The sequence below is a fragment of the Ovis canadensis genome, chromosome 26 (assembly GCF_042477335.2).
Source record: "Ovis canadensis isolate MfBH-ARS-UI-01 breed Bighorn chromosome 26, ARS-UI_OviCan_v2, whole genome shotgun sequence".
Lineage (NCBI taxonomy): Eukaryota > Metazoa > Chordata > Mammalia > Artiodactyla > Bovidae > Ovis > Ovis canadensis.
Genome location: NC_091270.1, coordinates 51,829,250 through 51,856,275, shown reverse-complemented (window position 1 = coordinate 51,856,275; position 27,026 = coordinate 51,829,250). Strand labels below are relative to the sequence as shown.

The 27,026-nt window shown below is 54.1% G+C and overlaps 1 protein-coding gene across 1 annotated transcript in view; it reads left to right on the top strand.

Moving 5' to 3' along the window:
• The first annotated feature begins 421 nt into the window (after nt 1-421).
• Nucleotides 422-27,026, top strand: part of SFRP1 (secreted frizzled related protein 1) — a 44,020-nt gene continuing 17,415 nt past the window's right edge. Inside the window, exons 1-2 of the mRNA XM_069572679.1 lie at nt 422-1,764; nt 6,425-6,502. Of these exons, the coding sequence (XP_069428780.1) occupies nt 1,239-1,764; nt 6,425-6,502 (604 nt within the window). The 5' untranslated portion in view covers nt 422-1,238. The remainder of the gene's footprint in view (nt 1,765-6,424; nt 6,503-27,026) is intronic.

Genomic DNA, 27,026 nt, shown 5'->3' with positions numbered 1-27,026 from the left:
CCGGCTCTGAATGTAGCATGTGTGCCTGAGTGATGGACTTGATATTTACACAAGCCACGCTGATAAGTGCACATGTGTTTTTAATGTTTTGGCTTTCTAGACCACAAACATGTCAATGTGCATATGCTGCACACACAGACGTGCTGTCGGGCTGGGCCTTGAGCGGGGCTCTTTTTTCCCTTCTTCTTCTTTTTCTTTAAAAAAACAAAACTAAAAAAAAAAAAGAAAACCAAAGCCAAAAACACAAAACCCAACTGTCCTCCCCAAATCAACACCTTTGTGCGCACCCTTCCCTTCCACACTGCCTCGGGACTGTCGGAGGGCCATCATCCGGTTGTCTCACCTGGAAACGCAGCTGCCTTTTAAAGCCAGCAAACAGCCGGCCTCCACCTTCGCCGGGTCTTTGCGGGAACCGAGCCCCACCGGCCGGGGATGGAAAGGCAGACCTCCCTCGATACAGTCTTCCTGAGCCCCGGTCCGTCGGCAACGGCCCCTTTCCGTACTGCAGCCATCGAGAACACCGAGAAAGCAGTCTGCTGCTCCGTTAAGTTAGGGAAAAGTGACAAAAAGAAGAAAAAAAAAAGTCTTGATTAGCTCATGGACTTGCGAGTACTGTTAAGCGTCCTTGCTTTCCTGAGATCTGGCTCGAGCTAGCTGCAGCGTTGCGCATCCTTTTTACCCTCCGCACACTTCTCTCCATCCCCTCTCTCCCTTCCTTTTTTCTTTCTTTCTTTCCTTTTTTGTCTTTTCCTCGTTCCCCCCCACCCCTTGTTCCTTCTTTTATTTATTTATTTTTTTTTGGTTTTGTTTTTTAAGGGGTGTTGACCTGCGCTGAGTTCTGGGGAGCCGAGCCCTCCCGCCCGCGAGCCGATTGGCCGGCGGCGCGGGTGACTGACGGGCGGGCCCGGAGCGCTCCTGGCGGCCGGCGCTGATTGGCCCGCGCGGCTCGGAGGGCTCGGCCGCGGGAGCGCCGGGCACTCGGGTCCCGCCGCCTCGGGCGCCTGGGCCGCACTCGGGCCGCGCGCTCGCCTCCCCGCGCAGCTCTCCTGGGCCGCCCAGCCAGCGCCGGGCAGGAGCGCGCGGCCGCCCAGTTGGGCGCGGGTGCGGACGGCGCCTTTTGTCCCCGGAGCCGGCGGGTGGTGCGGGGTGGGGCGGGTGGGCTCCTGCAAGTTCGCGGCGGGACGCGCGCGGGGAGACCACCGAGGACGCCCCGCGTCGCTGGGGCCGGGGCGCCGAGCATGGGCGGCGGGCGCTGGGCCGCGGCGGGCGCGCTGCTGGCGCTGGCCGCCGGGCTCCTGGCCGCGGGCTCGGCCAGCGAGTACGACTACGTGAGCTTCCAGTCGGACATCGGCGCCTACCAGAGCGGGCGCTTCTACACCAAGCCGCCGCAGTGCGTGGACATCCCGGCAGACCTGCGGCTGTGCCACAACGTGGGCTACAAGAGGATGGTGCTGCCCAACCTGCTGGAACACGAGACGATGGCCGAGGTGAAGCAGCAGGCCAGCAGCTGGGTGCCCCTGCTCAACAAGAACTGCCACATCGGCACCCAGGTCTTCCTGTGCTCGCTCTTCGCGCCCGTCTGCCTGGACCGGCCCATCTACCCGTGCCGCTGGCTCTGCGAGGCCGTGCGCGACTCGTGCGAGCCGGTCATGCAGTTCTTCGGCTTCTACTGGCCCGAGATGCTCAAGTGCGACAAGTTTCCCGAGGGCGACGTCTGCATCGCCATGACCCCGCCCAACGCCACCGAGGCCTCCAAGCCCCAAGGTGAGGCGGGGGTCCCCCGGGGCTGCGTCCCGGGCCTGGGGGACGTGCCCTCGGCCCTGCCCGATGGCCTCGAGAAGTCCGAGGTGGTGCCCGGCTGGGCAGCCCCGGCACGCACCCGCTGCGGGCCGTGGAGCCGCTGCCCTGGGAATCCAGTTTCCAGGAAACAAAGCTTTAGCTCCGGGTCCCAGGAGAGCGCTTTTCTCCCCTGGGAGGGAAGCGAGTCCCCATCGGAGCTTTGAACCCCGTAGACGAGATGCCCCCGGGGCTGGGGGCGGGAAACACAACCCAAACTCTAAATCTGGGAAGCGCTGGAGGGCCGAGCAAATGCTAAGGTGCAGCTTTGTGTATATTCTTAGGTTCGAGGAGGATTTTTTAAAAATCGCTTTTCTTAGCTAGTCATTCAGCCAAGTAGCTCCTGGACTGGTGCAAAACGAGCCGAGGAAAAAAGTTTAGAAACTGCAAGGCTGTTTCCTCCTTTCAGGTAACAGCTTCGGGGGACTTAAGGGAGGGGGGTGGATGGAAAGACTCTTCTCCCCCATTTTTGCATACCCCCTGCTTCTCTCATTCACACAAATCCTCAGGTAATTAGGAAGATACAATTGTCATTAGCTCATTGTTCCGCTCTCCTTGGGGAGCGGGACCGCAAATTGAAGACTTTCCTAACAGCCCCAGAGAAGGGCAGGAGGTTGTTCTCAGAACCCCCTCCCGCCTAAAGGGCAGCTCTTGACCGGGGAGGAAGGCACATCACCAAGCCACCCCCAACCCCCAGGCCACAAGACAGAGCAAAACAAGTTAACAAGCCAAAAAGAAAAAAAAGAAAATCCCCAATAAATCAACACTCCAGCACCCTCGCCTGACTTTGAGAGGAATGAATTCAACCCCGACCTCTTCGGAAGCAGAGTTGAGGCTCAAAGAGCTGCCAGTGATCAGAGACGGGGAGCCGTGTGCCCAGGGCACCCAGCACAGGGCCCCCGTCTTTAGGGCTTTTGGAGGAAAGGGCTTAAGGTTGTGTGTGTGTTGGGGAGCGGTGGCGGGGGAGGGGGCGGTGGAAAAACCTGTTGCTTGCTGGCTCAGCTTATCTCCAAGTGATGCCGGAGGAGGAATGTCTCCTGCGGGGCAGGCTCCCCAGAGTGAGGGTAGGGTAGTCCGGGGAAGGGCACCCTGAAACTTGAATGCCTTTGCTTATTTCAGGGAGGGCGGAGATAAGTCCAGAGTGGGGGATGTGGAGATGGGCTCAGTGGTTGGACAGGACAACAGCTCGAGTTCTGGGCCCCGTGTTCGCCCTTTCTGGAGGTCTGCACAGGGTTCACCTTCGGGGAGATGCTGCTGGTACCTGGAGCAGACTGAGCCCTTGGTGTTTCGTCTGGATAGAACCCACGGGATTTTCCTTCTCCCCTCCTGGGAGAGAAGCCCAGCCCTAACCCCAGATACCTCAGCCAGCTCTGCTGGGGCAGAGCCCACCCCCAGCTGCCCCTGTCTGGTACAAGAGGCGACAGAAACCTTCCGAGAGGGACTGGCAGGTGGGGAGACTGGCTGGGGTGCCTTCTTATGCACGGACAAGAATCCTCTTGGCTCGACCCCGCCCCTGCCCCCCACCCAGAGACAGGGGTGGTTGAGGGAAGGGAGACCAAAATCCATGCTATCTTCTTGGAGCCATTTACTCCTTGGCTGCCGCCCCCCTTGGCCCCCTCCCTAAGTCTGCCCTTTGCACCGTCTCCCCTCCTCCCTCCATCCCAGGAGTGCTCAGGTAGCCCACTCTGGGTCAGCCACACAGCCGTGAAGGGACTAGTCTGGGGTGGGACTTGGAACCTGGTTCTCCCCACCGTGTTTTTGGTGACAGGTTCTGAGGGAGGCACTGCTCCTACCCGGGACTGCAGCCCCCTCAGTGGAAGGAACCCCCAAAAGGCATCCCCTGGGGCTGCTGTCAGCTGAGCCTGGAAGTGGGAGGGATATGTGTGTACAAGCAGGTCAAGGGGAAAGACCAGACTCCTGGTCCTCATCCCTTATGGCTCGTGTCTCCAGAATAAGAACTGGTACTTTTGGAGGTGACCAAGTCCACATGCTTGACTTTTATTCTTTATTTCTTTTTATTCTCTAAAATTAAAATGGGATTTTCAAAGCAGTGACATGTTTCCGAATGCCGGCTGGCTGGCTTCTGTTCACATACAGGGGCAAGTACCATTTAGGGTACTGGCGCTGGCCTTTGGGGCCACACATCATTTAAGATCAACTTGATAATGAGATGAGTCAAAGGAGGCTCCCCCGCACCCCCAAAAAGCCGAGGCTCAAGCTGCTTTAGCATCGATTATGGGAGAGGCACTTTTGTCATTCCTCCTCCCTGCCTGGTTTTACGGATTAAGCTCCGTGAAGGAGCACATACTTTTAGTTTTATTTTGTTGTTGTTTAGGCATGTTGTGCGTTAAATCAGCCTGAATATTTTGTTTCTGATTCCAGTGTTGCACTCCTCTTCCCCTTAAATATTGATGAAACATAACACCTTTTGGTTTTTGCTTCTTTCACTTGAAACATTTTAAATGCCTCTAAAAACAGCCATCTCCTCCTGCCTCTCTGGTAGATGACTGGGTGGGTTTGATTTTTTGTCCTCAGGCTGCCTGCTGCCACCCCCCTCCGCCCTCTGCCCCTGCACAGTCCAGAGAGGCCACAGATGAATATTGCCTTTCAGAGCTGGCTGTAAGAAAAGTTGAGGCGGGCTGGGGAAAATGCACTGAGCTCATCCCAGCCACCTCCTGCCCCCTGGGAGATGCTGAGGGCCAGACGTGGTGATGGGACTGAGAACATGCCCGAGTGGTGTGCAGAGCCCTGGGCTGCCAGTCAAGTCGGGGAACTCAGGGTGTCCAGACCAGGTGGTGTGAGTGAGCCAAGGGCACCCGGTGTTTGCATTCGGATAGTCCTGCCCTGCTGCTTGTTTGGCCAGAGTATAGTCATTGAACTTTGCCCCATGATAACTTCTGTTAATTTTTTTTAACCCAAATAAGGAAAGCCCCCCCCCCCCAGCACAGTCCACACTCCCCAGCCAGGTACCACGGTCCTTCCCATGTATGGTGGGACTTCCTTTCCATTTTTCTCCCTGTGGAAGCCAGAATCAGAATGCAGAATTCCGGGTAAGTGTTTCCCTTTTATCAGAAACGCGACCTCTGGAATTCAATCTTAAGTTCCGTCTGAGAAGCACAGTTCCAGCCTCTGGGTCCAAAGATGGTCCCACTGTCTTTTGTTTGGAGCACGGCAGTGGTTCCTGCTGCTGAAGGAGTCTGGCCAGCGCGTAGCCCTGGGCCTAGCGTCAAGGTGGGAGAGGGGTCTGCCAGCAAAGACGATCGCGTGTGGCCTCTGCTGGGCCTCACAGGGACCCTGCCTGGAAGCGGGATGTGGTCAGGCACCCCCTCCCAGGTGCTGGGGGACCAGCTGTGTCCCCGGGGGTGGCACCGGCCCCGGAGTGCTGTAGTTGACTCCCTGTCCGCCGTGGGAGGCTCTGCCCATTTCTCTGGACCACAGAAGTGCTCCAAGGCGCCGGAGAAGCGGCCATAGGAGCCACGGGGGCGGGGGTGGGGGGGGTGGGGAGAGGGGAGGAAGCGCCTTGACGGGAGTGGAGGTGCTCAGCCCACCGTCCTCCTTTGTGACTTCCCCAAAGCTTGTGGCCTCCGTTGCTGTGCTGCGTGGAGGCCCCTTAAGATGTGCCCAAGCTTTCCTACATCCTGGATAAAACCCCAAGATGTCTGATAGATGATGGAGGCGATGCTGATGCTGACGGTGGGATGGTGGGATGGTGGTGGTGGCGGCAGTGACAAGCCGCCTCTCCTTCTGGTGATTCCACTGGGTGGCTTTCTCCCAGCTCTTCCACAGGAGGCCCTTTACCTCCCAGGGGAGGGGGCCCCTCCAGCATCTGCAGCATTTGGCCAGGAGGATCCACTGGCTCTGGCTTCCAAAGCCTCCTCCCCCTGGGGCCTAGTCGCCTCCAGTTCCCCCCATGCCTGCGGCACACACACCTCTTCTTCAAAGTACTTCACGGTGTGAAAACGCCAACAGAGGGTCTCCCTGTCCCACTCGGTCCTTCCATTTGGCAGCAGGGCCCCCCCCGGCCCCCACCCAGCTCCTCCTGCTTCCCACCCTGCAGGATCTTGCTGCAGCAGCCCTTCTGGACTGGGGTGTTCAGGGCCTTGGTTGGACTTTGTGAGTTTGGCTGATTTTCTTTCTTGGCTCATGGAGAACTGGTCAGATGGATCGGGGAGTTTGGGAACACGAATAGGGCAGGAATCAGGCAGGTATTTCAAGGGGAGGAGAGAAAACAGGAGACAAGCAAGCAAATAAACTAGGGTAGAAGTGTTTGGTTACAAGTCAGCTTTTCCCAGGGACCCACCACATCAAGACACGATTCACAGGACCCGCCCCATTCAGCCCCCGATAATGTTGATCTGAATAGCTGTACTATATTCAGTAGCTCTAGTCCCTGAATTTTCAAGGAACTCAATGTCTGCCTGGGTTTCCAGGACTCGTCTTTTCTGGGACTGCCCTTCAGAAATTCCAGAAGACAGTTACCCCCTTCCAGCCTAGTCCCGAGGCTGATCTCTGTCTGCCCCGGGGGCAGTTCCTCCAGCATCCTTGCCTCCCCGTCACTCAGCTCGTGTCCTCCCCTTTCCTTTCCTAGGCACGACCGTGTGTCCTCCATGTGACAACGAGCTGAAATCGGAAGCCATAATCGAGCATCTCTGTGCCAGCGAGTTTGGTAAGAAAGTGGCCCAGGCTGCCTCCGGGAGGCTGGGCATCCCTGGCTCCTCCTGGTCTGTGTCCCTGGAGCAGAGCCTTTGGGAGCTTCTTTTTGGAGATATGTGTTCTCTCCCTCCATCCTCCCCAGAGCGCTGCTTTTCTCAGGCAGATGGGAGACTAGATAGGGTGGGGAACTGGCTGCTTTTATGAAAAGTCAAACTTGGCTTCTGCCTTTCTGTGTGTGGGATCACTGGATGGGTTTGGAGGGACCTTCTCTGGGCGTAGAGGGAGGCAGATTTGGGGTGAGCTGGGGGAAACCAGGCTGCTGGGCTGGCTTCCCGCATGGCTCTTTTTCCATCCGCCCCTAGGTGTCAGCACCACGCCGCCCAGGATTGGGGAGGGAGGGGGGGTCATTGGTGTTAAGGGCCCTGGGGGCAGGGGCTCTCAGGAACTTCTTGGCAAGTAAAATGACGTCCCCACAGTGGGGGGAATTTCCCTCCCTTCTTCCCAAATCTCTCTGGGTTAAAAGGGAATTCTGGGTCCACATTTGCAGCCCCAAGAAGAGGGCTGGATGTGGGCCCGGGGCCTGATCTCAGAGGACCTTTCAAGGGTGGCCCCTGTCGTCTGCTCCTCAGAAGACAGAGCCTCAGACACCTCGGAAGTGTGTCCTCTGGGAAAGTAGATGTGAACGGCATCCTTCTGAAGGGTGGGCTCCCTTCAGCCTGCCTCTATTTTGTATGGAGCTGACATATAAAATAGAGGTGGCCGGGGCTGTTTTGCTAAGGACAGGTTCTTACGATTCCAGCCATGGTGTCCCGAGGCTTGGATTTGTTACAGAATTCCTCCCAGGAAACATGTAATGGGCTTCCCTGGTGGCTCAGACGGCAAAGAGTGTCTGCAGTGCAGGTGACCTGGGTTTGATCCCTGGGTTGGAAAGATCCCCTGGAGGAGGGCATGGCAGCCCACTCCAGTATCCTTGCCTGGAGAATCCCATGGACAGAGGAGCCTGGTGAGCTACAGTCCGTGGGGTCACAAAAAGTCAGACACGACTGAGTGACTGAATACTCAGGGCTGTTTTGCTAAGGACAGGTTCTCAAAATTCCAGCCATGGTGTCCCCGAGGCTGGATCTCCTATAGAATTCCTCCCAGGAAAAGTGTAAATGGTAGGTAAAGGAAATCTTTGTGTCCATCCAGGGCTACCTATTGTGGGTTTTCATTAACCAAGCATAGTCATGCACATGAATGGGCCTTATGCTAGCAAAGTGCTGTTGGAGAGCTGCACACATGTAAAGCTGAAGAAAAGGGTACGTGTGACATTTGTAGTCTCACGGTACTTGTCACTGTGACTGCAGGCAGGAGTTGGCCCGAGAGCTCCTTGAGAGTGCACATGTTTTTCATGCCCTATTTCTGCATTAAGTATCTCTGCCTGCCTCTTTGGTTCTTGGTGGACGAGCTCTAGGAAGGTTTGTCTGCCTTGCCTTCTGCCACTTGTGTTTGAGTCACATCCTTTGTTCTGTTTGCCATTTTAAATGAATTTCAAATAAATTGTAAGAGAGCACCTGCAGCAGTGTTTGCAAACTCTGATGACCCTCCTTCTGTCCGACCGGGGTGACAGTTGCTTCCTGAGGCTCACATTCTTGTTCCATCAAGGGGACCCCAATGCCCACGAGGCTGGCGGGTCTGCATGGCCCTAACCTGCCGGAGCGACAAGCTTTCCTTCCACAGATGGTGCAAGATTCCTTCCCAAAAAGGCATTTGGGTATTGAGTAAAAGGCCATAAATAAAATCTCTCAGAAGTCCTCACCAGAAACCTTTTGCTGCAAAGGGTAGGGGGGAGGGACAGGAAGAATCAGCTTGCATGCGGCCGTGATCCCAAAGCATCTTTCCTTGGGCGGGGGTGGGTGGGGGGGTGTGTGAGAGTGGGTGGGGGTAGGGGACAGGGGTGCGGGTGGGGCGGGGGGGTTGGATAATACTCAGCGGCTGCTTTTAGATTTCACCGACCCCCTTCTGATAGTGTAAATCACCACACTCTGAGAAGTTGACTCCCTGATGTTTCAGCAAATCCAGGGAATCCTATTAGAGCCATTTCTGAAACGTGGTGTATAAGCGGATGCTTGACGCCGGGATCCCATCTCCCGGGACCCAGTGTGCGAAGGAGGCGGTGTCCAGTCACTGATTCATGCGTCCAGTCGGTCATTCAGCATTTCTCGAGCTCAGAGCTCTATGCTAGACTCCATGTACCCAAATATGGACCTAGCATAGCTGAAGATTTAATTTTTAAAAATTTCATTTTTAATTCTGACCACACATGAATCGGTCATTTCCTAGAGAATCGTAGAGACATATAACTCGCAGCCTGAAAGGGGCACTGTTGGCGATGCAGGGCAAAGGATGTTCTGGCGCTTTGGGAAGAGAATCGGTTGTCTTTCTGCTCTGATTCCCTGGAACTCGCCAACCTGAGTTTGTTGAGGGGCTTTGTGGCAGCTCGTTAATCTAGAGTCATTCCCTAGGCGTAGACTGAAGAGGCAAACCTTGGGAAAGAATGTGAATGTGAAAGCTGACCTTTGAGTAAAGGGCAAGGGTCTCAGGGGGCTGGGGTGACCCACCTGGGGAGATGACTCCTCCCCACGCCACAGTGGGTGTCAGTGGGTTCCTGCTGGGTCGGCTGGCCACCTGCTCCCTGCAGCGTGCAGGCGAGTGTCTCTTATTTTAATAACCAGTCTGGGCTTGGCCAGTCTGATTAGCAGTTTGGCACTGTGTTCCTTTCGCCCAAAGATGGTTTCCTTCTTGAGTGCCTAGAACTTTGGAGTTCTCCTGGGTCCTCTGGGTCATCCCATCAAGTCCACTTATTTCACAAAGAAGGAATCTGACCTGCTCCCCTGGTGTTCTCTTTCTGACACGCTGCCTTTCCCACTTAAGATGAACAGCCTCGGGGCTGGACGCCAGACTTCCCTATCTGGATGCAGGAGAGACTTTTATGGTTTTTTTGTTTTTTTTGGTGTGTGTGTGTGTATTGTATTCTCAAAAGGCAATAGAGAGGATTTTTTTTCTCTCTCTCTCTCTCTGCAGGGGCTGAGTTCAGCTCTGCCCTTCTTAGCACCCTGGAGGATGCAGCCTTGTTGAGAAACTTGTTTCCTAGCTCAGTTCATTTCAAGTGAGGGAGGCAGTCAGCCACGCTGATGGGATTCAGTTAGGAGACAAAGAAATGCAGCGAGGCAAGCTGATACACAGCCAAGAAGAAAAAGAATGCTTTACTCCCCACTCGAGGGATCAAACTTTGCATTAAACGGCCTTGACATCCCCGGTGGGAAGACATCAGCTTGTTGGAAGGCTCTTTGGGAGCTCAGGGAACAAGGGATCCATTCCTTCGGGGTCAGCACTCCTGAGCCCTCTCCTGCCAGCGGTCATCCTCAGACTCCTTACCCGGCCCATTACCGCCTCCCCGGGAGGTGCGATTCTATCTCTCCTGCAGCTCTGCCTGCCCACTGGCTCTCTCCACCCCTACACTGTACCTCCCGCAGTTGAGAGTACATTTCCACCACCCCCCCCCCCCCAACCCCGACCCGCCTCAGCGACAGGGAAAAGCCTCAGTAGAAACACCTGTGGGCTGATGCTCAGGAATGCAGCTGGATCAGCCCGGATCAAGCCCCAAATGTGTGGCGGCCCAAAGTTAGCTGGGGAAGAGGTTCTGAATTAGCTTGGCGGCCGGGGTGCCTGCTGGGCTCCATTCAGGCTGCCTGGCCCCCGCCGCTTGCTTTATCTCTGCTTTTCCTGCTCCATGACAACAGGGTGCTGCTGTTTTCTCCTCGACGGGGTCAATATATTATTTGCGAGCTGCCACACTTAGTAATCCTGCTGTTAACAACTCAGCACCCATAACCATCTTTCCTTCAGCCCAGCTTATCCCAGGGGATGGGAGGGTCTGATTTATGATGGCTGTGGGGCTAGGACCACCCCCTCCCCCCGCTCTGGCCACTCTCTCGAGCTTCTGGATCTGTAAACACCCTTAAGCTTTTCTGGTCCAAACGGGCAGAAAGCATCATGTACTTCTGCTAAGATAGTTCACAGCTTCCTCTTGTGCTGGCTTTTCTGAGATTTCAGGTGGCTGCTTTGTTAGTCCAGTATTTTCTGGCTGTGGAAAAAGATTTCTTGGCCCCCCTAGAAATTTTTCTTGCCTTCTGAACATTTTTTTTCATTTATATGTTTTCTCATAAAGAGTAAAACTGCACATTGTAACACTGCTGCTGCTGCTAAGCTGCTTCAGTCGTGTCCGACTCTGTGCGACCCCATAGACAGCCCACCAGGCTCTGCCGTCCATGGGGTTTTCCAGGCAAGAGAACTGGAGTAGGGTACCATTGCCTTCTCCGACATTGCAACCCTAAACTGAGTCAAAGAGGAAAGAAAAAAAAAAAAGGCTCTCACTGTTAGCATTTGGGAGTATTTCCTAGAAGAAACATTCTCGGCGGTTCCTGGACCTTCACTAATTTGTTCTCACTCTGCCGCATTCTGCTTTCAAGGTGTCTTGGCTGGGCTACTGTTTGGAGGCACAAAGTTTTACTCGGAATGTTTGATTACTTGCAAAATGTAGGCTCAGCCTTTCCAAGCCAAACCTTGGGTTTCCTCCTGCAGAGGAGGAGATGTAGCTGCCAGCAGGGTAATTGCAGCGTCTGTAAGCTGCTTGAGAGCAGGGTCTGTCTCTGGTACCATATTTTACCTACTGTGAGACACCCATTGACTTCGAGATGCGCCATCCATCACGTGTGTGATACCTTGCCTACAGGGGGACACATCCTTCGTGTTAAAATGTGAAAAGAATCTGTGTCTTAGAATGAACAAAACAAGGCCTGTGTGTACTTAGATCGGTGATTGCACAGTTCCACGGTGGGCATAAAATAAAAGTTTGTTGGACTCATGTATGGATGACAGGATATGACTGGGAGATGGAAATTGGCCGTCTTTTTTTTTTTTTAAGTGGTTGAATTTTCAGCTTATTTTCTGTTAAGTAACTACAACTTTATTTTAGGATGCATCATCTGAAAATCCACCAAGACAGATAAATATAGGAGTCTTTAACTCCAAAAATATGATAGGAAGTACACTTCTGAGTATAAATCCTAGATTTTCTACGGTGTGCATAAAGTGCCTTTCCTGAACATTCACCATTGTTAACTGGGCACAAGTACATTTAAATCATAAGACTGGGCTGTATTTAAGTGAGAAAAACGATGTCAAAATTATTTAATATTAAAATATCCCCAGATGAATACAAATTGGGATAATTTAGACTTACATTTCGACTCATTGTACAGGGTGGCCTTTTTTTTCCTTGACCTAACCATTGTCTATCCTCTTTTTGGCTGTTATTACATTCTACTAGTTCTTATGGAAACTTGGAGAATAGACAAATGATATTGTTCTGGCGGTAAATGCACCGTGTAGGCAAAAAACGGAGCATTGGTTTTGTTTTTCAGTTTTCTTCTTTTTTTTTTTAAAAAAGGAAGTGTAGCTGATTTACAGAGTTGTGTTGATTTCCCCTTTACAGAAAAGTGATTCATATGTAAACTTATATATACTTTATATACATAAGTATACATATATACACTTTTATATATATGTGTATATATATTTTTCATATTCTTTTCCATTATGGTTTATGTGCTACACAGTAGGACCTTGTTGTTTATGGCCTTCTTTTTTTATATAAGGAGAAAGCTCCTTTCCAAACGAGTATGTGCAATTTGTTTATTAAGTTTGAGGGAAAGTACATGCCCTGTTTTGGGTAACTGAGTGTGTATGTCAAAAACAAAACAAAACCCTAACATCCAAAAATCTAGTTCAGTTGATTTATCATTACTCAGTTGAAGTAAAATTAAAAAGACACACAGATGATGGCAAGGTAACCCCTGGGTGGAGTTGTTGGGCTGAAGGCAACTGGTTTTCGTTATCCCTGAAGGTCTCTAAAACACACAGCCCGTCCACAGATCTGGTAATAGTTGGAAGGAGTTGTGTGGCATTTCAGGTTCAAGGAAACACAGAGTCAGTCCTTTAAGTGCCCTGGCAATGCAACTCTCAGCCTGCGGTCCTTCCTGAGTCCTCCAGGGACTCGGGGTGGCTTGTTCTGTGCAGAGACCATGGCTGAACCCTTGAGCACCCTTGAAGCCCTTGAATGGGCCTGGTGGGTCGTGATGGTGAGTCCCTGCTCACCCACGGGCTCCGAGTGGAGAGCTGGGGGCCTGCCTGGGGGCGTGAGGCCCTGGGCAGATGAGTACCACTCTGCGCTCTGAAGCCATGTCAAGGAGCTGTGAGCAGAAGCTGGGAAAGGAGCCGACTTTCCCCTCTGTGAGCACCCCATCTGCACATCTCATTGTCTCCTAGCAGGAAATACTTAGATGTGGTGGAAGTCCATGGTAACTCTTTTCTTTAGCATATTCGACCCTGAGGACGTATTCTGAACTGAAACTCAAAAGCCTGGATGCACCGGTTGCAGCGGCACCCTGGGAGCTGAGTTCATTTCTCCTTCTGCCCCGGTTCATACACCTGGCAACGCTGGGAAGTCTCGGAACCTCTCCAGGCCTGTTTCCCCATAAAGTGGCAGCTGATACCCCAGGATGGGTTTTCAGGAGCAGATGAGCTGGTGTATGGAACCCAAGCCTAGGCCCTCACACTGACCAGACTCACTGACTGTCCATCCCGGTGGTCTTGCCAATGGTGGAGTAGCCCAACCCAGCCCAGCCCTCTGTCCCCAGCAGGCGAGGCCTCCCTTCACCGCAGAAGCTGGGGCTGCAGCTCACAGGCTCTGGGTTAAAACCTCTCCAGAACCAAGTGCTGTTTCCAGCTAGTCCTCCTGTGGCTGGCCTCCTGCTGGGATGGTGCTCTAGGTGGAGGCACTGTTGGTTCAGGACGTGATGGCTTCCCCTCTTTGGTGATGAGTGCAGCTCCAATGAGGTCATTTCTTGAGACAGTCAGTTGCCAAACTGCATGGTTTGGGCGCTGTCTGACGTGGTTTTCAACCTGCCATCCTGTGATTCTCCTGTTGAGTGGCTCTGATCCACTGCCTGCTCTCCTTAAAGAAAAACAAACAAAAAAACACTTTGCTGTGATAAAATATACATAACATTAAATGCACGCCTTTCATCATTTTTAGGTATACAGTTAGTTCGGTGGCATCAAAAGGGTTCACATTGTGATACAGGCAGCACCGTCCCTCTTTGGATATTTTTCTTCACCCCAAACTGAAACTCTGTACCCAGGCACTGACCACCGCCCCCTCCCCCCGCCTCCTCCCAGGTCTCGGAACCCCCACTCTTTTTTCTGTCTCTAGGACTCTGACAATTTCAGGTACCGCATGTAAGTGGAAGCCTGCACTGTTTGTCCTTCTATGTGTCTGGCTTATTTCACTTAGCATCGTGTCCTCCTTATCATTCAATGTGTATATAAACAGTCATGGAGAAGTCGGGGGGCAAGGGAAGGGTTTACCCTCGAGTTCACCTGTGTTCCTTGGAGCCTTTCTGGGGGTGGGTACAGAAGGAGGGGGGTAAGGGATGAGCTGAGATGAGGCGGGCTGCCCACCCGTTTGCTCGGGTGCTGTCTTGCTCCTCCGTACCCCTTTGTCATTGTGAAGATCTGATGGGCTGGATGGGACCTCAGAGATCAGCCGGTCCAGGGCTGTCAGCTTACAGATGGAGGGAAATAAGACTCAGATAAAGGTGTTACTCATCAGATGGCCCAAGGCCACTCCATCTGGCATCCCTTGCCGTTTTTGTTCCCAGCAGCTCTTAGCTGGGTAGCTGGTTCGGATTCCACACCCTTCCTCCTTCATGTTCCCTCATGCCCATCGTGTTCCCATTCTGCCAGGAATGGGAGAGGAAGCTTTCTGGGAAGGGGCACTGGGTGCTTTCAGAGTCTGCCCAGTATAAACGGACTGATGTCTGTGCCTGACACAGGGAAGGGGCTCCGTAATCCATTGGTTTCTTTGTCATGAGGTGGGTCGTGCCGTCCAGGAGGAAGAACATAGGCTTTGGGCCAGAGAGACTGGGATGAAGTCCCACCTTTATACGCGGAGTAACCGCAAGGAGGTCTCTTAGCCTCTCTGAGCCTGTCTCCGTTGTCTGTGGGCAGTGGTTCCTGTGAGGCTGTGTTGGGAAGAGAATTGGGTCAGTCCAGTGGATTCGGTTCTTGGACCATGGCAGCGGCTCCAGCCGTGACCAGTATTATCTCTTCTTATTGGAAAGAATTATTTCAGGGTGGAAACTGGCCTCGGTAGGAGGATTGGAGCGCTAATAAAATCAGCTTGCTTGGCACGAAGTGTTAGGAAATGGAATGGAATGTCCTGGATTTCTGGTTAGTAGAGGATTAAACCGGAGAGACCTTGCACAAAACCCGTTTAGGAGAACTTTTTTAAAAGCTTTTGACATGGCTTCAAGGTGCTAAAGTTCACATAACCAAAAACAAACCAAACCCCAGACAAACCACACAAAAAGCAACCCTATACACACTAGAAGTTAGGCAGTCCAGGCTTTAATTAAATGACACCCTAAAGTCACCGTAAGACTGAAGTCATCGGACAATGATGGCCGCAGGGCACATGGAGCTCAGATTGAGTTTTTGCTAATCCCAGGACACGCCCACAGAACTTTGTTCTTTTGTTCTGGGGTGATTTTTAGAAATCTTATTCCTGATGAGAGTTTTTCTGCTCGTAATGTGTTGAGTCTAAGGGAGCTCTTTCAGCCCTTGGTGTTGTCCACTTTTCCCAAGCTCTGTCTCTGCGTAGTTTTTCACATTCCCACCCCCTCCCCCAGCAGTTGTGATAGTTGTGATATACACAGCCGTTAGCGAAAACACAGGCCATATTCAGAAGCAAATGAGCATTTAAATATTGGCTAATTTCTTCCAGTTTTGCAGAAATGAGCCAGAAGCTCCCATCCGTATTTATTTTTCAAAGGAGAGCAAGTGGCCAAAGAGACGTCAGGCCTTCGCCCTGCCCCAGCCTGCTTGGAGCAGCCAATTAAACATGCATTAGCTTTGGAAGGCTGCTCAAAGACCTATAGATTGCACTTGAAATCTTTGTTTAGTCTTTCAGGAACACTGTCACATGGATGATTTATCAAAGAAAGTTGTTTATCTGGCAGTAAAATAAACTCCGGGCCTGTTCAGACGAAGGTTTCCCGTGAATTTCTACCAAGGTAAACACTGGTAACTGGCAAATTCCGTGTGAAAGCCAGATGCACACGATAAATATTTGAGCTACAGCCCCGCGGTGTCCGAGGCCCGGCCTGTCACCGGCTCTGTCACTCTGAGCACAGCCCGGAGGCCCTGGCCTTGCAGCCTGGCCGCCGGAGCTGCCCCACATCGGCCTCCCGGGGCTCAAGTGCCACTTAGTGCTGGCACCGCGGCCTCCCTGGCTCGGAGGGGGCCAGCCTCAGACCCCTCCCGCCTGCTTGCACTCACAGCCCATCCAGAAGTGGCCAGTTTAGGCTTCCCTGCAAATAGAGGCCTGTTGAACCCAACTGGCAGGAGGCTGGGTGTGTTGAAGGATTTGGGAGCTGGGGCGTGGTGGTCAGGGGTGGTGCCTGGTGGATTCTGGTGAGCTAGAAGTAGGGTCTCAGAAGGCTGAGATACTTCCCGGGGGTCTCTGGCTGTGCTCCCTGGGGGTTGGGGGGCTTCATTTGGGATTAAGGAAGGGGCAGGTCCAGCCCTGTGAGGGCAGTGTGTGTGTGCCCTGGGACCTGTCTGAGCGAGGGAGGGAATGAACGGATGAATGGCGATGATGGAGCAGGGGGAAGCCAGGCCTTGTAGGTCTTCCTGAGGAAGATACTGCAGCCGATGTTTATATTGACCTTTCAGGGAGGGGCTGAGTTATCAGCTGCTTGTTCTTAGCCCCAGAGGCTGGAGGTTTTGGATCACCCTGGTCTTGGTCGGGGTCCTCGTGGCACGGCTGAGTTGGAAAGTGTCTGTGGGCACCACCTGTGACCCAGGCTCTGTCCTGGATCCTGCCAATCCTGATTTCCCTGGTGGGTCAGGGAGGAGAAGCAAGGGCCCGAGAAGAGATGACGTTTGTTCACCTGCAAGGGCTTTCGGATGGGGGTCTGTGCTCAGCCTTGAGAGCAGGTGGCATTGGTCTTTCACCCCTCGCCGCTGGAGGGGCTGTGGGTGTGGGAGGCTGGCTGCTTCGACAGCTCTTCAGGGATTGCGATGCGGGAAGTGAAATCTTCCAGGCCTGCAGATACTTAGAGGAATAAAGGAGTATTTCTTTAGGGCAGGAATTAAAGGGAATCATCGACCACAGATTCTGAAAGGATGTCTGTGAGCTGGAGAGAGATTCCAAAATAGTACTTTGGCAGTGGGGAAAAATCAGGAAGCAACTTCCCTAAGCCAGGCTTGCTCTCATTCAGGCAGGATTACCAGAGGGATTTTTCTCTCTCCTGTTTTCTCCAGCCCTTCCATGAGCGGCTTCGCTGGGACGTTTCCTCCTGGGGGTCCCTCAGATGTGTTTTCTGCGCTCTCTGAGCCCTCAGAAAGTGAGTTCACCGGCTGGTGTGTCTTCCACCGCAAATCCAGTTGGCCTCTGGAGCTGGCTTTAGGGCTGAAAGTGAAAGAAAAGTGAAAGTGAAGTTGCTCATTCATGTCCGACTCTTTGCGACACCGTGGACTGTAGCCTACAAGGCTCCTCCATCCAATGGATTCTCCAGGCAAGAATACTGGAGCCAGTTACCATTTCCTTCTCCAGGAGATCTTCCCGAACCAGGGATTGAACCTGGGTCTCCTGTATTGCAGGCAGACTCTTTACCCTCTGAGCCACCAGGGAAGCCCTTAGGGTTAGGGCTGAAGGAAATCCCTGCTTCTGTGACTGTGGCTGCAGAGCTAGACATGGGGCCTGGAATAAGCATTTGAAACCCTCAGCAGCTGCTGGATGCCCCTCTGCGGAGCGAGTCCCCTCCTGCAGCCTCCACTGGGGCCTCTCGGACCTCGGTCTGTGTCTGTGGCTTCCTGTGGTCTCAGCTCCCGATCGGGTCGGCAGATCCAAGGACCTGGAGGATGAGACAGGCCAGGGCCAGGCTCGTCTGTCCGTTTTCTCACTTTGGTGCCGGGTTCTAACTTGCAGGCCTATGGGAGGGGCAGGGTCTACAGGGGAGCTGGATACATCCAGAGCGGTTCTCTGGAGGAAATGAAGATGACTGCAGAGAGTCCCCGGTGGCTCAGACCTGGTAAAGAATCCACCTGTGATACAGGAGACCTGGGTTTGATCCCTGGGTCGGGAAGATCCCCTAGAGAAGGGCATGGCAACCCACTCCGGTATTCTTGCCTGGAGGATCCCCATGGACAGAGGAGCCGGGTGGGCCACAGTCCATGGGGTCGCACAGAGTCACATGACTGAGTGACTAAGCAAAGCATAGCACAGCAGACAGTGAAGAAAGGCATCCTGATGTAGGAGAGGAGGGTGGGAAAGGAAATAGGACTCAAAACAGATACCGAAAGTGAAAAGGGTTAGTCACTCAGTTGTGTCTGACTCTTGTGCAACCCTGTGGACTGTAGCCCACCAGGCTTCTCTGTCCATGGAATTCTCCAGGCAAGGCTGCTGGAGCGGGTTGTCATTTCCTTCCCTAAGGGATCTTCCTGACTCAGGGGTTGAACTCAGGTCTCCTGCATTGCAGGCAGATTACCGTCTGAGCACCAGGGAAGCCCAAAACAAATATTAATAGTATTTAAAATTTCCAGGATGCTTGCTCCTTAGAAGAAAAGCTATGACAAAACTAGATAGCATATTAAAAAGCAGAGACAACAGCTGTCAAAGGTCTGTCTAGTCGAAGCTATGGTTTTTCCAGTAGTCATGTATGGATGTGAGAGTTGGACCATAAAAAAGGCTGAGTGCTGAAGAATTGATGCTTTCTAACTGTGGTGTTGGAGAAGACTCTTGAGAGTCCCTTGGACTGCAAGGAGATCAAACCAGTCAGTCCTAGAAGAAATCAACCCTGAATATTCACTGGAAGGATTAATGGATGCTGAAGCTGAATCCCCAAAACTTTGACCACTTGATGCAAAGAGCTGACCCATTAGAAAAGACCCTGATGTTGGGAAAGATTGAAGGCAGGAGTAGCAGGGGGTGACAGGGGATGAGATGGTTGGATGGCATCACCGGCTCAATGGACATGAGTTTGAGCAAACTCTGGGAGATGGTGAAAGACAGGGAAACCTGGTATGCTGCAGTCCATGGGGTCACAAAGAGTCGGATGCGACTGAACAAATTTTTTTTAAAGAAGTTACTTTATTGAAATATAGCTGATTTACAATGTTGTGTTAGCTTTCACTATACAGCAAAGTCATTCAGTTATCCATGTATATACACTCTTTTTCATTATGGTTTATTCTAGGATATTGAATATACTTCTCTGTGCTCTACAGTGAGACCTTGTTGTCTGTCCAGTCTCTGTAATAGTGGGCATTTGGTCATCCCAGCCTCCCAGTTCATCCCTCCCCACCCTTTCTCCCCCTTGGCAATGATCAGTCTGTTCTCTATGTCCAGGAATCTGTTTCTGTTTCATAGATAAATTCATTTGTGTCATATTTTACATTCCACATATAAGTCATATCATATGGTGTCAGATAGTATTTTGTAAGTTGACAAAACCTGATTCAGGTAAATCACGGGTAGAGAAGGTCTCCTGTGTTTTGGCAGCTGATTTGGCATCCTGTTAGGGCTTGCATTGGCCAAAACTCAGGGGGCGCTCAAGGGCTGAGTTGAGGCGGGAGGCAGGAGGCAATCCCTTCCAGGTACCTGCCCCTGGAAGGGTGCTGGGATCCCAGAGGGAGCAGGATTTGGAGTGAGCAGGTGTGTTACAGGAGTGACCCACCCAGTGTGGCTGTGGGCCAGAGGCAAGAGGCCCCACCAGCCCGGGGAGTGAGGTGGTCTGCCGTGCACCACTGAGCCCGTGAGGGCAGCCTCCAGACCATGTGCAGCCGCCTCCGTGACAAGGAGGGGCTGACCGGAGAGTCACAGGTTGGCCTCGGTTCTGAGATGCGGAGGCTCAGATGCCCACCATGTGCCAGGTGCCAGCGAGCACCTAGCCTCTAGGGCGACTGCTCCTTCCTTCACTCTTAGCTTGCTTTCATTTAAAGACAGGGGTGTGATGTGTGCCTGTGTTTTCCTTTAAAAACTTCAGTGATCCGCCGAAGGCATGGATCATTTGCATGGATGTCATCCACGCACTCTTGCACGGAGTGTTGGGGTTCTGCTGAGGACACAGCCCTGCTGATACTCTCGCTGCCTTTGCTGGCTTTGGGATCCGCAGACATCCAGAAACACAAGGGTTTGTTATCGTTTCTTCCCAGAGTCTGGGAGGAGGGAAGTCCCCCCACGGTCAAAGCCAGAGAGAGCAGCTGTCTCCTCCCTGCGGGTACTCTGCCCTTGGCAAGGAAGGTCAGACCTCAGCCAGAAGGTAGCTTTTACCAGCACACAGGTGCTTTTTAGTGGGGGCAGCTCCACCCATCTTTTTGTGTGCAGCTTTTCAAATTGCATTCTCAGTGAGAAGGCCTGGGGCTTCCCAGGTGGCGCTAGTGGTAAAGAACCCACCTGCCAATGCAGGAGACTTAAGAGACATCAAAGGGTTTGATCCCTGGGTGGGGAAGATCCCCTGGAGGAGGGCATGGTAACCCACTCCTGTGTTCTTGCCTGGAGAATCCCATGGACTGAGGAGCCTGGTGGGCTATAGTCATGGGGTTGCTAAGATTCAGACACGACTGAAGTGACTTAGCACACCCACATGAGCTACCTCTTGGAGGCAAGCAGCCGGCGTTTTCAGGCCTCAGTGGAGCTGGTGGGAGCTGGGGAATGTGGAGGTGAACTAGGGGCAGGGTGGAGTGTTGGGGGCGCACGGTGTGTCTCCAGATGAGCTCGTAAGAGAACAAGGGCACCTCCCCCTCTATCTTCTTGGAGCCAGCTTGAGGCCAGAGCTTCGTTTGGGGGTGGGGAGCTCATGGTCGGGTTCATGTGCTGTCTCTCAGGGGCCTGGCACCCAGCCCCTCTGTGCCAGTCGGTGCGGTGTTCCTGCCCTCAGGAGGGAAGTGGGTCATGGAACCAGCCATGTGCTCGAGTTAGTCTAAGGCAAATTGAATTGAATGGAGGCTGTCTGGTGCAGACTCAGGACTGGTCGTGTGCGGTTGGGCAGGATGACCGGGGTGTGGTTCCTGCCTTCAGATGGCTGACCATCTAGAAGGGGCGGAGGGGAGAAAAGGACAAACATCAGATCGAGTCATCAGTGCTGAGATCCATCAATGCTGAGATCCCTGTAGGAGGGAAGCCCTGGGCTGCGGGCACCCAGAGGAGGGAGCAGGTCTTCCCGGGGAGGAGGTGGGAGATGGGGCGGCTCCAGAGAGAGGACACCTTGTACTGTCCTCCAAGGAGCTGCTCGAAGCTTGGCAGGCTAAAACGGTGGACGTCGGAAGAACATTCCAAGGGGAGGCCTCTGCAGCGGCCAGGGCTCAGAGGCGTGATGTCACCCGGTGCTGGGGAGTGGTGAGCCTCTGTGGTCAGCTTGTAAGGCATATGGGGGCGAGTGTCTAGAAATGAGATGCCTGGTGTTGGGGAAGTTCAGCTTGGGGCCTTGGATGCTGAGAGGAAGGAAGGGGCTTTTTGTCTTGTTGGCCGTCCTGAGTGTGGGGAGCCCGTTTTAAAGTGAAGGCCTGGGGTGGGGAGCAGGGAAAAGAGGAGAAAGGGGGAGGAGGAAGGTGAAGGGGGAGCTGCTCCATCATCCACAGCAGTGACACAAACCTCAGGCGTCTGGGCGAGATGTTGGGGTGGGGGCTGTGGGCTCAGGGCATCTCTGGCCTGGCCGGGCCACCCGCTGGAAGGAGCCCCTATCAGGCTGTTCGGGTGAGCTCAGCACGGGGCCCCGGCAGCCGGGCAGGGCCCTTTGCTGTGGTCAGGACCCTGGGAGACCTCTGGCACAGCGGGGTGGGGGTGGGGGGGAGCCGGAGTCCACCGTCGGTGCACACGCGGGTCAGTGCAGCGCAGGGTCATTACGAGCCGTTGTAAACCCCCCCAGTTTCTCTGCAGACCTCCTTAGCGGCGGACACGTGGCGCTGGGCAAGCTGGCCCGGGACTGCTGGGCTGCATCGGCCCAGGTGTCTGGGGCCTCCCGAGGGGAGAGGCAAGGGGCTGCAGCCCCGGGACCAGGGGGCAGCCTGGGACGGGGTGCGAGAGTGATGTGTACTCGTGGACTCACATTTGAGTGTGTGTAGGGGGCTCAGGGTGGGTGTAGCTGTGCGCTGCACACGCACGTGTGGGTGTGTGCACAGCACGACTGCCTGGTGAGCATGCGTGCTAGCCACCCCTCCAGGGGCTGAGCCTCCATGGGTGAACACCAGAGGCCTTCTCCCCCGCCCCCTCCCCATCTCCAGAGGGGCGCCTTCCATAACCTGCCAACGATGCCCCCCACCCCGGATCCGGGAAGACTCTAGAGCCTGAGAGGGACTCCTGGGCAGCTGGCCTCCGGGCACGCCCAACAGCCATCCCTGCGGTCCAGTCCCTCGTGTTTTGTTTATTCCTCTAGACGCTAGCCAGGCCGATTTTGTTAGGTTTCAGTGTTTGCGGCAAGTCCATTTAGAACTGCTCGTTCTCTGGGTGAGAGCCACTTCCTTGGCGGATTCCAGCAGTTTGCAGGGATTGTCGTAAAGGGCAGTGGTGTAATCCCTGGGACAGAAAAAAATAGCCCATCGGGAGGAACAAGCAGGGCCTGGGGCGTCGGATGGACCTGAGTTCAAGGCATGGTCCTACCACTTACTGTGTCAGCTCTGGCCAGCCGTTACTGTGTCAGCTCTGGCCAGCCGCTTCACCACCCTGTGACTCAAGTTTGCCTGCCTGGAAACAAAATATCCACTCAACCATAAAACAAAACTAAAGCCTTCTGGGCTTCCCTGGTGGCTCAGCGGTAAAGAATCCGCCTGCCTGTGCAGGAGACACAGGTTCGATCCCTGACCCAGGGAAGATCCCACACTACTAAGCCTGAGCTCTAGAGCCCGGGAACTGCAACTATGGGGCCCCAGCAACGCCTGAAACCCGTGCGCCCTGGAGCCCGAGCTCCGCAACAAGGGAAGCCTGTGCACCGCAATTAGAGAGGAGCTCCGGCTCGCCGCACCAGCAGCGAAGACCCAGCCCAGCCAAAAATAAGTAAATAAAATTATTAAAACCACCAAAGTTCTGTGCGAGAGGACGTGGACTGTGACAGACCGTGATCCGGGTCCTGGAGGCCCTGTGCGCTGGTTTCCTGCATTGATGCCGCCAAGTGGGGCGAGCGCTCAGCATCCCTTAGGCGGTGGTGGCAAATGGTGGGTGTTGTGCATAGGCAGGAGCTGTGAAGTGTCTGCCGTGGGCTGCAGGCATCATTGCCGGATGCCACGGGGTCAAGATTGGGTGTTTCCCGAGTTCCCTGGGGCCTGGAGATTCTCTTCCTATATCCTCCTTAAGATGACGAGGCTGCCTTTGCCTCTACGGACAAGGGTCGGGGGACGGTGGTCAAGAGCTAGGACCCGCTTGCTCCGCCAAGGGGAGTCATGTGCCGTGTTGCTCAGATAGAACCCGGCTTGTTGAGGCAACAAAACCTTGATTCACAAGGTGGTGGGGTCCCCACCCCAGGCACTGTTGACCGGTTGGATGGCCTCTTGCCTGCACTGGGCAGGAGGTGGGAGACACAACCCTCTGGTCCCTTCCAGAGGGATCCCGTGGGGTCCTCGGGGCACCTGCTGGCTGAGCTCCTGTGGGCAGGCTTCCTTGGGGTGGGTGGGGGTGAACCTTCCTTCTCAGGAGGACTTCGCGTGATTTTCTGGAGGTCAGTGGAGGAGCAGCAGGGCCCTCCAGCTCATTGGGGCCCCCAGCATCCTGGGGTACCAGCCTCGAGTCCAACGTCACACATAGACCCTTCAGGAGGGCAGGGTTGGCACCATGGAGCCTTGAAGCCGTCTGGAGATGTGCGTACTTGTGATGAAGGCCAGAGGGCTTGGAGCCCCTGACTCCTAGGACTGGTCCTCCGATTGCCAGGGAGGAGGCTGATGGAGCTTGAATGGAGGTGTGGGTGGGCCTCCCTCCTGCCCTTTCCTCCTTGCAGGCCGGGACCATTTGGTACCCCCTGCTCTGGGGATCAGCTTTCCTGGGGACTTGGCCTTCCCAGTTGTGTAACTGAGTGTGCAGAGCGGGGAGGCCGTGGAGCTTGGCCGGCTGCTTTGGAAGCAGGCAGCGTGGTGGCTGATGGGGGTTTGCGGGTGATGGACAGGTCTTCGCCTGCAGACTTAATGTGTCTTCTGGCAGGTTTCCTCATTCTAATTATCAGACCCTGCGGAGCACCAGCACTTTCCTCTGCTTCTGCTCACATCCCCATCCCAGTCCCCCCTTCCCCAGTGGGTCGGTGGGTGGAATCCCATTCCAGTGCCTCCTTTCCCAGTGGGTTGGTGGGTGGGACCCCATCCCCGCCTCCCCTTTGCCAGTGGGTCGGTGGGTGGAATCCGGTCTGGACCAGCTGAGAACTCTCTGTGCTCCTTCCTTGGGCCCAGGGGCCTTAGCATGAGGAGCACCGGCCAGAGCTGAGAATCTGCCTGTTCCTCCCAGGGTGCTCTCAGTGTGGAAATTCCAGGGGGGCCCGCACCCCAAAACTCTGCCACAGACACTGACATGCAGCTACTCATGTAGTGGCTTTTGGGGTTGCTGGCATCCCCCTGGGTGTGGTCATCAGGGGTGTGAGATCCGACAGCCCATTTCTGTGGGGGGGGTCACTCTAGTGAGGGGAGGCATAGGAGCACTTCCCTCTGTTCAAGCCCCTGGCTCACCCCAAAAGGCCCCCAGAGGAAGGCAGGTTGGGGACTCGCCCAGGCAGGCCCCAGGATTGCTCAGCAAGGGTGTCCTGGGCTGGGGAGACATGGGGTGCCAGGCCTCAGCCCGCTGTTCTGTCTGATGGGTGGTCCTGGGCCAGAGGGAGGGGCTAAGCTCTCCTTGAAGGGGTGGGGGGCCCCGGTCTCCTCCTTCACTGCAGCCACGGCTTCTTGCAGGAAGTGCCAGATCTGAGAGAGAGAGAAAGAGCTGGGGTTGTACTTTTTTAGCAGCTCGGTTTTCTGGTTTGGGACATTTTGTCCTGGCCTCTGGGAGGGGCAGGATTGCTTGCATTTGGAGAGGAGGGGCCGGGCCTGTGTGATCGCATGGTGTGGGAGCCCGTGGGGCTGGGGTCCTCTTTCTGAGCTGGAGTGTGTGTCAGAGGACAGTGATTGGGGATCGAGGGGAGGCGGCAGCGGGGGCCCCGGTTCCAGCTCCCGATCAGCTGTGGACGGTTGAGACCAGGGTCCCCCCAGCCCCTGTTCACCAATCTCCGGAACACGGCTTGGCCGGGTGGCCTCTCTGACCCCTTGTTGCTCTCAGACTGTGCTTCTGTGTTCTGACTCTGTGTCCTTTAAACACACCCATGCCACGAAGCAGAACCTTTCTTCAAAGGAAATCTTACCCTGCCCTCCATCATAGAAATGGGTCCACAAAGACCTCTGGGCTGGAGGAGGGGCCCCTGGACCTGGGTGGACTTGGCCACTTCTTATTCCCAGAGCCCGACTGACACTCTTTCTAGAGGTTCCTGGGCGTGTGAAAGGATGTCTAACCTCCAGGAAGAAGGGCTGCGCTTATCCGATGAGATACGTGTCCTGCAATTTCTTCCTGATTGGCACTGGGGCCTCCACTCAGGGTGCCCTGTGGGTACGGACGATACCAGCCTCTTCTTACCGGTGTCCACCTGCTCACCAGAGGTGGCAGGTACTCTCCGTGGGAGACTCTAGCTGTGTCTGGGGCAGGCTTGAGTTTGGCTTATAAGACTTTGCTAGGGCTGAAGGGACATTGACTGCTGGGGTGCTTAGACAACACGGATGTATTCTCTCCCTGTCTAGGAGGTCAGAAGTGCGATTAAGGCTCCTGCTGGAGTCTGTGCTCCGCACCCACCCTCCTGGCCGGGGGTCTCCTCTGGGCCCACTTGACCCTGAGGGCAGCAGTTTCTGCATCCATGGGCAAGTCTGTTGATGATGTATTTATTTATTTTTTAAAATCTCTTTGATAAGGGCTTCCTAAGTGGCACTAGTGGTAAAGAATCCGCCTGCAATGCTGGAGACACAGGAGATGAGGGTTGATCCCTTGGTTGGAAAGATGCCCTGGAGGAGGGCACGATAACCCACTCCAGTAGTCTTGCCTGGAGAATCGCCTGGACAGAAGAGCCTGGTGGGCTACTGTCCTCAGGGTCGCAAAGGGCCGGACAGGACCTACATGACTTAGCACGCATGCTTTTTTTAAGAAGTGGCTTTCCTGACACAGCCCCTGAGTGGGGCTCCTCATCCTGTTGCTCTGTTCCCCTCGCACACGTTCCCCCCAGGCTCTCAGGACCCAGATCTGTCCCCATTACCTGTGTGTGAGGCTCCGAGTGGGTGGAGAGAAAGAAAAGAGACTCAGTGAAGGTTGGAGGATCTGAAAACAGGAGCCAGTATACACCCAGCTGGGGGCTGATTCCACCGGCCACCGGGAGTGCCCACCTCTGAGCTCGGCAGGAGCTGGGACCCTCGACAGTGGAGAGGAGGCCAGCTGTCTATATTTTATCTATTGCTTTATACAACTTATAGTTACTAAAAAATATAGCTATATTCCCCATGTTGTACCTACATCCTTGAGCCTGTCTTACCCCAGTCGTTTATACCACCCACTCCTCAATGCTTATCATGCACCTACCACTGGTTACCTCTAGTTTGTTCCTGTATCTGTGAGCATGCTTTATTTTTTCTGTTATATTCACCAGTTGCATTTTTTAGACTTTAAGGATCACATATAAGTGATATCATACGGCATCTTTCTCTGTCTGACCTATTTCACTTAGCATAATGGCCTCCAAGTCCATCCACGTTGCTACAAATGGCAAAATCTCGTTCTTTTTCATGGCTGAGTAATAGTCCATTGTATATATGTACAACATCTTTATCCATTCATCTGTGGGTGGAGACTTAGGTTGCTTCCATGTCTTGGCTATCGTAAACAATGCTTCTATGAACCCTGGGAGGAGGGCGGGCACATATCTCTTTGAATTAGTGTGTTTATGTTTTGGGGGGATGTATGCCCAGGAGTGGGACTGGTGTGTCATATGGTAGTTCTATCTTTAGTGTTTGGAGAAACCTCCATACTGTTCTGCACGAGGCTGCACCTCTGCACTTGCCTGGCAGCTTTGGGAGCCAGGAGAGGGAGAAGGGACTCCATCCCTTCCTTCCCACCAGGCCTTTCCCTACCACCTCCACTCCAGCCACATCTGTGAAGCATGCATCCCCCCTTCACACACGGGCCACCTGTTGTTAGGGCGGCCACTTATCCTCCTTGCCCAGGACCATCCCAGGTATTCCTGTTGTCCAGCATCTGAATGAATGACCCTCTTTCTGTCTCCGAAGTGTCCTGTTTTGTAGGCTCCGTTGTAGAGCTCTCACCTCCCCACCCCATAACTTGGGCTTTCCCCTACTGGACACCTCAGGAAATTTCACGGGATGATAGGGAATTG